Consider the following 14371-nt stretch of genomic DNA (forward strand, 5'->3'; position numbering starts at 1 on the left):
CCTGTGACCTAGCAATTCCACTCCTAGGCACATACTGAAGGGAAATGAAAACAGGAGTTGAAACAAAAACTCATACATAGGTGTTCAAAGAGTTAAAAGGGGGAGCAACAGCCCTGGGTCTGTCGGCTGCTGACAGGATGAACAGAATGCAGCCTAGGCGTATGCTGGACTCTTCTTTAGCCATGAAAAGGAAGGAAGGTGTGGTCCATGCTACAACATGGACAGACCTCGAAAACATGCTAATGGGGGAGCTGAACATGAGAAGGTACAGATGGCATGATTCCATTTATAGGAAACGTCCAGAATAACAAGTCCATCAGGGCAGAAAGCAGATGAGTATGTGCCAGGGGCGGGAGGGAGGGGAGAATGTGGAATGCCTGCTTAATGGGTCCGAAGCTTCCATTTGGGGTGATGAAGACCTCTTGGAACTTGATAGAAGTGGTGATTAGACAACTTTGTGAATGTATTAAAAGCCACTGAACCGTAGACTTTAAAATGGTAAATTTATAGTACGTGGACTCCACCTCAATGAAAAAAATCACCCCTGGGGAAACTGACCAGCCCAGGAGGAAGGACCTAAAGATACCAACACCTAGGGTTGCACACAGTGAGGCTCACATTGACAAGTGTCATGATCCCAGAGCTTCCAGTCAGCTCTTCAGTGCTCTATTCTCAAATGATAGCAGAGAACCAGCCAGGAGGGAGGAAAGCAGCTTGGAAGAAATGGTTACCAGGTAGGGAGAGGAGCGACATAGACAGGCAGCTATCATTTAATATCCCTAGAAAGATGATAAAATGCTGGCACCAAGAAATAATAACAGGATATTGTTTTGAAAGAACATGCAGAGATCAGAAAACAACTTGAAATGAAAAATGTGATATCAAAAGAGGTTAAAACTCAGAAGAAGTGTTGAAAGACAAGTGGAAATCCCCCAGAAAGTCCAGCATTAGAGACAGAGGTAACAAGATGGAAACAAGATCAGCAACCTAGAAGTCCAGTCCTGGAAGTCCAAAATAGGGCTTCTTGAAAGAGAAAACAGGGAGGCCATAGAACAGGAAATCACCGAAACAATCTGAGACTGTTTCCCAGAATTGAAATACGTAAGTTTCCACATCAAAAGGCCTGCCAAGTGCCCAAGCATGGTGGGCAAAAATAGGCCCATACCAAGGCCCATCTTTGGGAAGCTTCAAAACACCAAGGACAAAGAAAAGATCCTTAAGACCCTTCAAGCTTCCAGAGAGAAAAGGAGGGAGTCATTTGCAAAGAAACAGATCAAGAAGACAAAATCCTTCAATAGCAGTATTGGAAGCTGGAAGTCAATGGAGCGTTGCCATCAGAATTTTAAAGGAAAATGGTTTCAACCTAGAATTCTCTAGCCACCAAACTCTCAACCAGATATTTGGGGAGACCAAAGCTATTCTCATACATGCATGGCATCAAGAGTTCTGTCCCATGCCAAGCCCTTTCTCTGGAAGCTGCTGGAGGGTTGGCTCCATGCAAACAAGAAAGAGGACTGCGGAACTCAGGAAGCAGGAGTCCCAGCTCCGAGAGAGGCAACAAGGGATGCTCTGGGTGCAACAGAAAGGAAATCCTAGATGTGAGCCGGGTTCAGCTCAGGAGCAACCCACGTGGCTTGCTCTCCTCCGAGGATGAAACTGGGAGCTCCGGAGGTGCTGAGTGTCTTGTCAGACAAAGTTTTGAGACGTTAGAGGAAGAACTGGGAGTTGAAATAATAAGTACCAAGAGAAGTCAGCAAACAGAAGAGATAGTCGTTAAATCCAGGAAAGACGACAAAAATCATGCAGGAGGAGAAATCACAGAAAGTGACTGCGTGGCCTGAGAGTAGCTTTTGCTTCATTGTAGGGATCAAAACACTAAATATCTGACTCATGAAAGCTGTGCTTCATGCCGGGAGTCCGAGGTAGTACAGAGCGAGTGATGCCTATAGCTGAACAGCCCCCAAGCATCAGGGAAAGCATATTATTTTAGAGATGTGGAGGTTAAGTACCAGATAATAAAATAAATCAGTTTTAAAAATCAAACACAGTTGCTTGTGGAGAGGTGAGAGAGCTCTTTTTTTCATGACAAACCTGGTCAGGCTATTTGATGTTTTACAGTATGGACATGTATAAAAATAAAAACAAGCATGCAAATGAACACAACACAGTATAGCTCGTGGCATCAGAAAGGTAGAAATTAATGAAGTTTGAGGTGGATTCCAAGGAAGGCAAATTTATGCTGCCATTTTTCTTGTTCACATTACTGAAATATGCATGTTAAAGACATTTCTTCAGTCGCTTGTGTCAAGCTGTTCTTTTTAGCTTCCAGTTTTAGCTTATTGGTCCTTCCTTATTGAAGTCATTGCTGGAAGAGTCTCAAATTCTGCCTTTGGTAATTTTAATAATTGTACCTTTTATTTCCCAAGCTTGGGGTTTTTTTTCCCGGTGTACGCTCGAAATGGGTAAAAATCTATATAAAAAAAAAAAAAAACAAAGACAATGTGAGTGTGTGTTTGAGATGGTGGACACCAAAGGACAAAGTAAAGATTCAGTGAAATCAGTTGTCCAGATGTTTTCAAAGGTCTTGGACGGTAGCATGGTATAGATTGAACATCTGGCTGCTTGGTTAAAATGACTTTACCTCTAGATAGCTACTGTCAAGCAGGCAGAGGTTAAGATTTGACAGTTCTAACAAGCAGAAAAATGAAGAAGGCTGACCGGGTCTTATGATAATTTTTCTTTCTGCTGAATTTAAAAGAACATTCTGTCCATCTGTTCATAAATGTTTTACCTAGCCAGGAATAGTTGTCTTAGGTCAGTGAATTGCACTTAATGGTACAGCATCCTGTGCCTCTGTCTTCTGGCAGAAATAGTAGCTCTCAAGCTAGACCATTATCTATGCAAATACCAGTAAGTGGCTGCTAAACACTCACTGGCCCATGAGGCTTTTTGAACTATTATGGGGATAATGTAAATGTGTGATTCAAGTTGAGGCTCAACTGTATTGCCACAGGCTGAAAAATGGTTTGTGTGCTTGTGTGTTTGTACTTAGGCTGTACTCTCTCTCTTTCTCTCCAGAAAGTGACGGAACGAACAGTATCTTTATGGTCACTGATAAACAGTAATAAGGACAAATTCAAAAATCCCTTCTATACTAAAGAAATCAATCGAGTTTTATATCCAGTTGCCAGTATGCGTCACTTGGAACTTTGGGTGAATTACTACATTAGATGGAACCCCAGGATCAAGCAACAAGTAAGTGAAGTGACCATGTTCAGTGGCAGTGATGTCTGTTGGTGACTTCTGGATTTAGACAATGTTACTTGGTAGTGGTTTGTTTTTTTTTTTTTTAATAATATTATGAGGGGGAAGATGGACTAAGAAACTTACACTAGATTTCAAATGCGACTTTAATTAAAAATTGTTTTTGATTACTAACCCACTTATTTTGATTGGTGTTAAACTGTCTTAATAATATACATATATATATATATATATATATATATATATATATAATCATCTTTTTTATCTTTTTACTAAAATGTAAACTGATTTGAAGCTCTGGAAAAAAAATTTTTTTTGAGTTTTGATGGCCAGGGATTTCCTTCAATTAGTGGACGTTGTCGTACATCATAATAAAATCCCTTCCAGTGAGTAGACTTAGATGACCCTTCAAGGAAACAAAACATTTTCTTCTGTCTGCGTCAGGCATATGTACCAGATCAGCTAACATCAGCGTAGTGCCTTTCACTGAGAGTCCTGGCTTCTAAAATAAAGATGCTTGATCTGTCAGTGGACAGTGCATTCGGTGGGCCATTTATCAATGAGAAAGAGAAACGATGAATTTTGAAGCTAGAGACTCCACGTTTTGTCGAAGACACACTCGGGCTTTCCGTTCTCACCACATTCTCCCTCCAAAATCAGAAGAAAAATGCAGCCCATTTGTAAGGGCTCGGAAGTACCTCCAGTTTAAACATTCAGTATTTGTGATTGCCCTTTTGTGAAGGTTTGCACATTTTCCTGTGGTTTGGATGGTCGACTACCTGTTCTCACAGGCCAGTCTTGCGGAAGCACCAGCTTTAATCCCGCTGGAAATCGCAGGGCAGCAGCAGGGCCCGGGCGCTGCAGTCTGTCTCTTAGATTGTTTATCCCACTCAGGCAGCTGGCCGCACGCCAGGCTCTGCCCCCCTCTTCCCATTGGGGAATGCCCGCTTCAAGCTGGCACTCTCGTTTCAAGGTCTCTGCTGCTCGCATGAAAGGCTTCTGCGACTCAGTAATGGTGGAAATGTGTAATCTCTCGGCAAGTGACAGATTCCAGGGCTTGAGAACACTCACTTGTTTGGTTTGGGATTTGAGAAGCACAGTGAGGGAATTTATTTAGCGGTAGTTCCAGCGCTTGGAATATCAAGTCAAGAGGAAATGGGAACTTTGCCAGGGCCCTAACTGCTGTTACAGGGGACATGTTCCTTTTCTAATTAAAAAATATCATATAGATGTGCACCGTCTCCTAGAAATTGAGCCTCTCCCGTGTTTGCCGTGGCCTTTCTGAAAAAAAAAATTAGTAATCAGAAAGTATCAACAATTTCTGTACAGATTCTCTAATCTCCCCTCGTCCATTTGTACCTGGAGAAATTCTGAAAACGCAAGGAATTTAGAGCAATTCATTTCTGAGCATATAAAGGTAAAAATTTTGTGACAAGTCAAGTAGGAAGAAACATCATTAGAATAACTTACTACCCTGTATCTACCCCTTTATTTTCATAGAGCTTAGCAAAATGGAACTGGGCCAGATAGGAACACACATTTTTTTGATAGAGGTTTCTATTTTGAGACAGTAATTGGTCTGTATTATGATCTGTGAAATTTACTCAAAAAAGAAAGTCACTTACCCTTTCTATATAGATTTTCTGAACGTGGAGGGTCCTACACATCTCTTTGTGTTTCTTGAGGGGGAGGGGCGTCGGGGGAAGGCACAGAGATTAGGAAGAGGTCATCTCTGGCCCCAGGAGCTCCCAGGCTGACAGGGGCGCCCAGGAACAGAAGCCGGCGATGATAGTGCTCGGGGAGAAATGTCACAATGGAAGTGTGAATTGAATGCATTACATTTCCTTGCAGAGCTCCTGTGGAACATTATTTCATACAGAAATAGATTTAAATCGGATCATGGAGGACTTTCTGAATTATAAAATGTAAACCTAAAGGAATATACTTAACTACTTAAAAGTGAAATTGTGGTTCAGTTGTGCGGCCCAGCTGGTATACAATTACCGGGTGCCGGTAGCAGTCACAGCACCACAGTACACCAGCAGTGCTAAAAGATACAAAGGCAGATAGAGCCCATCCCTCTAATGAGCTCTAGCCTCCAAGAAGCCGGGGTTACTGTGCTTTTTCAAAGCGAGAACCACCAACCGTTGCCCCAGCACAGAAACTCAGCAGAGTTGACGGAAAGAGCAATGCTTGCGTTTGAAGAGCTATCAGTCAGCCAACCTGGTACGTGCATGAACATGCGGGGATGGCTCATATCGGAAGCAGGAGTGGCCAGTGAGGCCTGTTAAGAGCCCCAGTGGGGCCTTGGGGAGCACACCCCCATCGCCGTTAACCAGGCCCACGCCAGCAAGCTCACATCTTCGCGCAGCGATCGCCAGAGGATGAGAACAGGGACAGTCAGCTGCGAACAGGCTGACCCGGTGACGCTTGGGTCATCTCTGATGGGAACGCCAAAAGGAGTGAGACTCTAAAACCCATGTGAGGGCCGAGATAGTTCCACAGCCAGCTCGTGGCCTGTCGGGTATGCTGTGCTGAGCTCCACGTCACGTCAGTCCCGAGCGAGCGGCCGGGCTGGAGTGCTTACAGCCACTTGACTTTAATTTAAACTTCATTTCCCGAGATTTTTGTCTCTGGGACTCTTTCCTGGTCTCCCCTGAAAGGTCTGTGTTTGTCTGTAGGCTCTTGCCTTCTGGATAGTTTGTGCCCATCACTAGACTGAATTCTCTTTATTTCGAGTCCTCTTTCGTCTACACTCATGACTCTTCTAATTATACAGCCTTGTCACCTGCAAAAGATGGTTTTGGTACCTCTGGTTCCTTTTTCTTGTCTAAATGTACTTGCTGGCACGGTAACAGACTGATTCTAATAGGCGTCTGCAGAAAGGGAAGTATTAAAAATAGCCACGGCAATTGTCGAGGTAGGCGAACATCGAGGAAGAACTTGCCCTGCTCCTTGGGAGGGTCGAGCCCAGAAGCAGGTGGGGAGCCCTGGCAGGTGAGGCACAGGGGAGAGGACCGACCGGCGATCATGAACGGTCCCAGCACAGCAGATCGAAGTGGACATGTCAAAAATGGAGCTCCTGGTCCCCCAGAACCCGTTCCTGCTGCCGTCTTCCCCATTTCGGTTCTTGGCAACTCCACCCTAGTCACTGCGGCCAGAAACCAGGGAGCCCGCCCGCCTCCACTCCCTTCTTTCTTGCACCCCTTCTCCAGTCGGCAGAGCCTCCTGGACTCGGCCTTCAAAACCCATATGACTCCAGACCCCTCATACCAGGACCCCCCTTGCCCCCCAGCTGCTGGCCCGATGCAGGCTGTGTGGTGTTGCCTAGACTTCTAGCTGGGCTCCCCGGTTCCACCTTTGTTTCCATCTGGTCCGTGTCAGCATGGTAGCCGGAGCAGTCCTTGTAAAGCACGTCCCAGATCCCGCCGCCCCTCCACTCAGAACCATCCTGGGAGCTGCTCACCTCGCCCGGCACCAAAGCCGAAGTCCATGCAGTGGCTTCCGAGGCCTGGCATAGCGTCCCGCCAGTCCTGCCCCTCTTACCTCGCTCGGCTTTTCCATAGTGTTCCTCACCCTTGAACACCCGCTGTGACTCAGACTTGTGGTAGCCTTCATTTGTGTGTCTCCCTCTGCTGGAAGGAAAAAAAGCCATAAGAATGGGGACTTGGGCCTCCATCGTTCACTGAGGGATCCCAGGCACCCAGAACAGTATCTGTCCTCGGCTGAATACACAGAGAAAAATGGACAAAAGACATTAGCAGGTGGCGCGCAGCACCTTCTGGGTGTGACGTTCCTGTTCTAATGCCACCTGTGCCTTTCTGAGAAACCTCACATTCTGCAGTGACAGTAAAGAAACAGGGCTTTACTGGAAGAACGGGGTTAGGAGGAAGGAGGAGACCTCTCCCACCCCGTGGACCTGTGTAACCAGAGCCCTAATGGAAACACCAGTGTGCGCACCTGGCGGGCTCAGACAGTAGAGTGTGCGACTCTTGGCCTCAGGGTTGTGAGTCTGAGCCCTACGTTGGACATAGAGATGACTTCAAAATAAAACCTGAAAAAGAAAAGGAAACACCAGCACCACTAGAAGCACGGGCACAGTCACATGTCTGTGGCATTTTACCTGGCCTCTGTCCACCACTCGGCAGCCCGTGGCAGGTAGAATGGTCTCCCCCAAACGCTGTGGAACATGACCTTACTTGGGAAAAGGGTCTTTAGAGGTGTTACTAAGTTAAAGACCTGAGGATGCCATCCTCCTGGGTTTGGTGCGGGCCCTACATTGCGTGACAGGTGTCCTTCTAAGAAGAAACGGAGATTTGAACCACCGGCATGGGGTGACGGCCATGTGGAAGCACAGGTGGGAGGGATGCAGCCCCGAGCCAGGGAACCTGGAGCCACCCGAAGCTGGAAGAAGCAAGGAAGGAGCCGCCCCTGGGGCTTCCAGAGGGAGCCTGATTTCAGGCTCCAGCCCCAGGAGCTGTGAGAAAGTACATTTCTGTGGCCACCTTGTGTTCACTTGTCGGGGCAGCTCATCTGCAGTCTGGAACCCAGGGCTCCTGTGGCCTCCTCTGCTCCACGTCACGGACCAGGGCCGGGGTGCGGCCTGCTTGTCACCGCGCCGTTGTCACAGCGTCCGTTGTTGGTGCTTCAGCCTAACGCAGTGGAAGTCGGGCTGGTTCCAGAAGCCACTAGTGCTGATGGAGTGCGCTTCTCTATGCTCTTGACCTTTTTCTTCATGTCCTCATATACTGCTCCAGCTTTTTAGGAGCTTGCCTTTGCTCACCTCAAAACACACCGGTGACGGAGTCTTCCGGAGGCCGTCCTATCGTGTATCTTGGCCTGAGGCATGTGATCACAGTTGTGCACATCTGTGTAAAGGCTCACAGAGCGGAACATTTTCAGATTTTGTTTATTTATTCATGAGAGACACAGAGAGAGGCAGAGACACAGGGAGAGGGAGAAGCAGGCTCCCTGTAGGGAGCCCTGTGCAGGACTCGATCCCAGGACCCCGGGGTCACGCCCTGAGCCAAAGGCAGACACTCAACCACTGAGCCACCCCAGGCGTCCCACATCTTCATATTTGTACACATGCCAGCCTGTAACTTATACATCAGTGCAAAGGTTTAAAAAGTTCACCTGGGCAGCCCGGGGTGGCTCAGCGGTTTAGCTCTGCCTTCAGCCCAGGGCCTGATCCTGGAGACCCGGGATCGAGTCCCATGTCAGGCTCCCTGCATGGGGCCTGCTTCTCCCTCTGCCTGTGTCTCTGCCTCTCTCTCTCTCATAAATAAAATCTTTTAAAAAAATAAAAAATAAAATAAAAAGTTCACCTGCTGCAGAGAATTGCTCTCCGCTCCAGCGTGACATCTAAGCCTTGTACGGCCCCGAGACCCCCTAGTCATCCACGAAGGACGTGGGCGGTATTGGCCAACCTTACTCTCGCAGCAACCCCGGGAGGTCTGGGCCATTTTCTCCCCATTGGACTGGTAGGGAAACTGAGGCACCAGGCTTACGTCGTAGGGCAGGTGAGAGGCAGGCCCGCGATTCGCAGCGAGGCTGACGGGCTCTGGAGCTGCGCTCTCAGCTCCGAGCTCCTGTGAGCAATCGCGCGTGCACAGGTGCTAGAGCAGGACAGGGCCAACCGAGACCCCTGAGACGCACCAGAGACCCACTGGATTGGGCAGAAAAAGGAAAAAAATTGCCCTTGTGCTCCCAAGCGCTGCTGAGGATGCAGAGGCACAGGTGTCACTAGTGGGAGTATGAGGTCGTACCCGCCGCCTCAGAGGACGGTTGGGCAGCATGTGATAAAGCCGAAGAGACCCCCCTCACTCCCACCCCCCACCCCCTGGAAAGTGCTGTCCAGGAACATTCACAGATGTGCGCGAGGAGGACCTGTGTCCAAGGACCGGGCAACGTGGCGCGGGGAGCAGCGGGCATCACCGCTCACCTGTCACCGCGGGTGTGGGGACCTCACCTGTGCCGTACTCGTTCAGTGGCACTCCACGGGGCTCGCACTCAGAAGCACGGGCCAGAAAGCTAGTTAATAGATGCAGAGGAGCGCCAATGATGCCAACTTGCGCAAGAACGAAACATGAGAGTGCATCTCATGTCTAGATACCCACGGATGGGAAAAGGAGCAGAAGTGTGCCCGGGAAAGAGGGCCACACGCCACCTTGAGAAGAGCGGTTGCCCCTGGGGACCCAAGAGGGCAGGGGGCCTGGGGATGAGGGTGAGGGAGATAGGGATGCAGGAGACCGAAGGTGCATCTGGGTTGGCAAGCCTTAAAAAAAATGATGGTGAGAGGGGACACCCGGGTGGCTCAGCGGTTAGCACCTGCCTTCAGCTCAGGGTGTGATCCCAGGATCCAGGATCGAGTCCCACATCAGGCTCCTCGGGGGGAGCCTGCTCTCTCTCTCTGCGTCTCTCATGAATAAATACATAAAATGTTTTAAAAAATAAATGATGGTGAGGCCTGTGCCAGGCAGTGTGTACACGGGCGTATTTCTTGGTGGCGAAGCGCCAGGTGTGGTTTCACCCCCAGGGGCCTTAGTGCATCTTAGACGTGTGTGCGGTCAGGGTCAGCAGCAGGGTTTGGTGGGCCGGTGGCCGTGGGGACAAGTCCTAATGCCCGTGTGCACTTCTTTCCAGCAGCCCAACCCAGTGGAGCAGCGGTACGTGGAGCTGTTGGCCTTGCGTGACGAATACATACAGCGGCTCGAGGAGCTGCAGCTCGCCAGCTCGGCCAAGCTGCCCGACCCCTCGACCTCGCCGGCCGGGCCCTCGCAGATGATGCCGCACGTGCGCACACACTTCTGAGCCGGGGTCCCCGGGGCCAGCGAGGACCCCGAAGAAAGGAGAGAGCCCACCCTCACTCGGGGCCTCTGTACAGAGTAGATTAAAACCTTTGCCTCCGTGTAGAACTTGAACTAACGTAATCTTAAACTCTTGAATATGTGCCTTCTAGAAAACATATTACAAGAAAACTAGTGTCTACAGGGCAATTGGAAGAAAGGAGCCAAGGTGGGGTTTTGGAAAATCCTGACAGCTTTCCAGAACCGGTTCTGAAAGATACAATTGAAATTTAATTGAGCTCTTTCGAAATAGCTGTGTGTACAATATGTATTTTGTGGGCTTCATCGGAACGACACCGTTGGTAACTCAAGGGGGAAAAACATGTTTGTGAACTGGATCTTCTTTAGGCTGCTTATAGTCGTTGCTTTGGATTATCGGAAACGAACCCAAATGTGAAAGATGTGATTGCCAAAACCAAATCGGGCTCATCTTCTGAGGCATCATCCAAAAGCAAGGTGTTTAAATAATTGCCAAACTATATATATACCATCGTTAAGTGGTGACTTAAAAGAAATGGCCGTGTAGATGAGTTTTTCATTATTTTGAAATTTTGGAAGACGACGTGTTTCCCCCTAATTTTCAAGAGGAGCATATTTTTATATTACACCGATGTGGCCCAGTCAGATATGATTTGATTTTTTTTTTTTATTTAACTTTTTGCCAGTTCTGTTTTTCTGAGTTGTCCCACGAGCTTGCCTCAAATTCTGACCCATTTCCAGGTTGTGGGAAACCCCTTCTAGCACTGTTTGAGGATGTCGGGGGCATTATGCTGCTTAAAGTGAATGTTTTCGCAAACGTCTCTAGTCTAGTCTGACCAGCTTATCTGCCAAAGTGTAGGGTTCACCATCTTGGACGCATGGGCTGTTGCTAGAGCATCATTCTTTGAAACAGAAGCCACAGATGTACATTTGTTGAGCATATTCTTGAAAGTATTGTATCTCAGTTGACACGGTGTTGGATGCCCCTCCCCCCAAGCGTGCATTAAACTGGTTCTACAAATTTTTACTTGAAGTGTACCCGGCAGTTTGCTTTTTCAGGTTTTTTGGGGTTTTTTTTGTTGTTGTTGTTGTTGTAGACGATAGTAGTAATAATAATGAATGAAATTTCAAATGCAGTTCTATTTGATATCTGAACTAATTAAGTATATTTGTAAAAGTTAAGGCTACAGTTAAAACAATTAATGTTTTACAGTGAATTGTAAAGGACTATTTATAGCTAATATGGTTTTGTTTTCAATGAATTAAGAGAGATTAAATATATCTTTGTAAATTATTTTCTGTCATAGCTTAATTGGTCTACCAAATAAGACATCTCAAATACAGTAGTATCATGTATAAATTTTGTATGTATAAGAAATTTTATTAGACATTCTCTTGCTTTTTGTAAACGCTGTAAATATTTCATAAATTAACAAAGTGTCACTCCATGAAAAGAAAAAAGCTAATACTAATAGCTTAAAGGATTTTGTGAAATATCATGAAAAGGTTTTCATGACAATAATGACTAAAGACCTGCTGTAATAAATGTATTAACTAAAACAGCACTCTGTTTTCAGGCCTGTAACTGCGTGTGTCTGTGTGTCTTTTCCTGGCTCCTCTTCACATGTTCTTGGTCTTACTAGTGGCCTTGCAGGACTCTCCCAAAACTGCAACGATTTGGTGCATTTCAGTGTATTAGCGGTGCTTTTTTTTAGGCCTCAACTGTCTTAATTTTTTTAATGTTTTATTTAAATTCCATTTGCCAACATATAGTATGACACCCAGTGCTCATCCCATCAAGTGCCCTCCTCAGTGCCCGTCACCCAGTCACCCCAGCCCCCCACCCTCATTCAGCTGTCTTTATTAAAGTCCAGAGAGCTTCCACAAAAGAGCCAGGTGTGCATAGACACAAGACTTCAGACTCCGGATGTGGAACACAGTGACTGATGTTAAGGGAGGGTAAGACGTTGGTGAAGTAAGTCATCCTCGGTGTCTCTTACGGTAAGAATTAAAAATTGTCTTCAGATCGTCCAGCCAATTAGAAATGATGTGCATTCTAAGAATGCTAAACAGGGGACCCCCGGGTGGCTCGGTGGTTGAGCATCTGCCTTTGGCTCAGGTCTTGATCCCGGGGTCCCAGGATCGAGTCCCACATCGGGCTCCCAGCGAGGAGCCTGCTTCTCCCTCTGCCTGTGTTTCTGGCCTCTCTCTGTGTGTCTCATGAATAAATAAATAAAATCTAAAAAAGAATGCTAAATAGTTCTAGCAGTAAACTGAAATTAATCATTTTTTAAAAGTCTGAAGAGGACTCTTAAAAAATTAAGTGTTTTGTGTGTGTGTGTGTGTGTTTTTTTTTTTTAGTATTTGACTTAGTCTGCAAAGGTTCTCCCCCAGACGTCACCACGTTGAGTGCTCACTACAGCCTCATGGGCTACATGGCATTCTGTTATCCCTGTTCCAATGCAGGAGAGCATCGGGACTCCAGGGCGACACTGCCATGCCCGAAGTCCCACGGCATCCAAACAGATGCGCACAGGTGTTATGCTGAACTCTACCTCGCTCGAGTTCCCAGTGACTAGCCTTAGCTCTGTCTTCAGGGATGACATACAACAATCTCTCTTCCTGGGACAGCCCTTCAAATAATTTGGAGTCACAGATATATTTGATGATACAGTAGTTTTTCCTAAATATGGTCCTAGCACTTTCTGATCTACTTTTGATAATGCACCGAAGCTTATCCTGCTTTGGGGGCAGGAATAATACCTCAAAACTCTGAAAATAAGCTGAGTAGCTCATCACCTGCAGCCCCCTCTACAGAACGCAGATTGGTAGTGTCAGTGCTTCGGGCAGCTCTTGTGGCATCTGGGGCATTAGGGCAAAAGGAAGACTATCTATAGGGAACGGTCTTAAATACAAGAATTTTTCACACAGTATCTACATCTGTCTGGAGGACGTGGCCATCACAGCAGAAGCACAGGGGACCCCCAAAGCAAATAAGAAATGTATGCCATGTGCATCCCACAGACAAGGAGGATTAGCACGTTCGCAGAAAAATGTCATGGTTGAAATAGCTTGCAATCGAGTCATTTGAGGTTCACAGAATCACTTTTTTTTTTTAACAGCACGATGCTGGAATACCAATACTTGATTCTAATCCTCCCACATCTCTTGGCGGCTTTATCACTTAATTAAGGAATTATTAGCAAAGTCGTCTGTATTGAATGTATTTGGAAGATGAAAGATCGGCAAAGCAAAGAAGCATCCTCGTTTCCTTATGAGGCTTGGATTCAGATATGGATTAGTCCTTCGAGAAGGTGGTAACGTACTTAGGGAGCTACACATGACAGGTCCTCACAGTTCGTTTTCCAGTGGCTTTGGACAACATGACTTACTCATTTCCTGGTAAGACTCCTGTGCTCCGGAGATTGATTGCGTTTCCCAGTGCCTTCCTCATAAATTACAAAAAAAAAAAAAGTTCACCTCGTTTCAGGGGAGTGATCACACAAATTTGTGTTAGTGGGGATGCATGGAGACCTGGGCTCCAGTCTCAGCTCCGGGACTGCTTCTTGGCTGGAAGGTGTGAGACCCTCCCAGCTCCCAGATGTGATGGATCTGGAGGCCTCAGTGTGCCATCTGTTCAGCTAGGGTATGGGCCTCACCTTCTCGAAGGGAAGGTCCCTGACTACTCACACAACCCTTCCCAGAAAATGCACTTTAATTACTCGTGCAGATACAAGATCTATGGCACAACACAACACTCGCCTCACCCACTAGTTTCCTGTTTCTGCTGCACGAAATCACCACAAACTCAGTGGTGATTGGTTCTCCCACAAGGCATTTGTGTTCTTACAGTTCTAGAGGTCAGAAGTCTGAAATGGGTCTTGCTGGCCTGCAGTCAAGGTGTCGGCAGGGCTGTGTTCCTTCTGGAAGCCCCAGGGGAGAGTCCTTTTCCTTTTCCAGCTCCTAGAGGCTGCCTGCCTCCCCTGACCGTGACCCCTTCCCCTGTCTCCAAAGCCAGCAGCAGAGCCTCTTCAAATGTCTGGGCTCTGACCTTTTGCCTCCCTCAGTGACACTGAAAGGCCCCTGGCAGTTATGTGGAGCCCACCTGGACAACCCAGGCCCACCCCCATCTCAGGGCCAGCTGACAGCCTTCGTCCCCCTGGGACCTTAGTGCCCCATTGCTGTGGAAGGTACTGGATTCCCAGGTTCCAGAGATTAGGATGTGGACATCTGGGGGGGCGGGCATTATAACACCTACTGCAGCCCAGCCCCTTTAAACT

The 14371-nt window shown here is 47.3% G+C and overlaps 1 protein-coding gene across 2 annotated transcripts in view; it reads left to right on the forward strand.

Moving 5' to 3' along the window:
• MTM1 (myotubularin 1) overlaps window positions 1-11653 on the forward strand; it is a 96330-nt gene extending 84677 nt beyond the window's left edge. For both annotated transcript variants that reach the window (XM_041741471.1, XM_041741472.1), the window contains 2 exons: window positions 3079-3255; window positions 9910-11653. In XM_041741471.1, coding sequence (XP_041597405.1) covers window positions 3079-3255; window positions 9910-10077 — 345 coding nt within the window. In that variant the 3' untranslated portion in view covers window positions 10078-11653. The remainder of the gene's footprint in view (window positions 1-3078; window positions 3256-9909) is intronic.
• The last annotated feature ends 2718 nt before the right edge of the window (window positions 11654-14371 follow it).

Source organism: Vulpes lagopus, chromosome X (assembly GCF_018345385.1).
Source record: "Vulpes lagopus strain Blue_001 chromosome X, ASM1834538v1, whole genome shotgun sequence".
Taxonomy (NCBI): Eukaryota; Metazoa; Chordata; class Mammalia; order Carnivora; family Canidae; genus Vulpes; species Vulpes lagopus.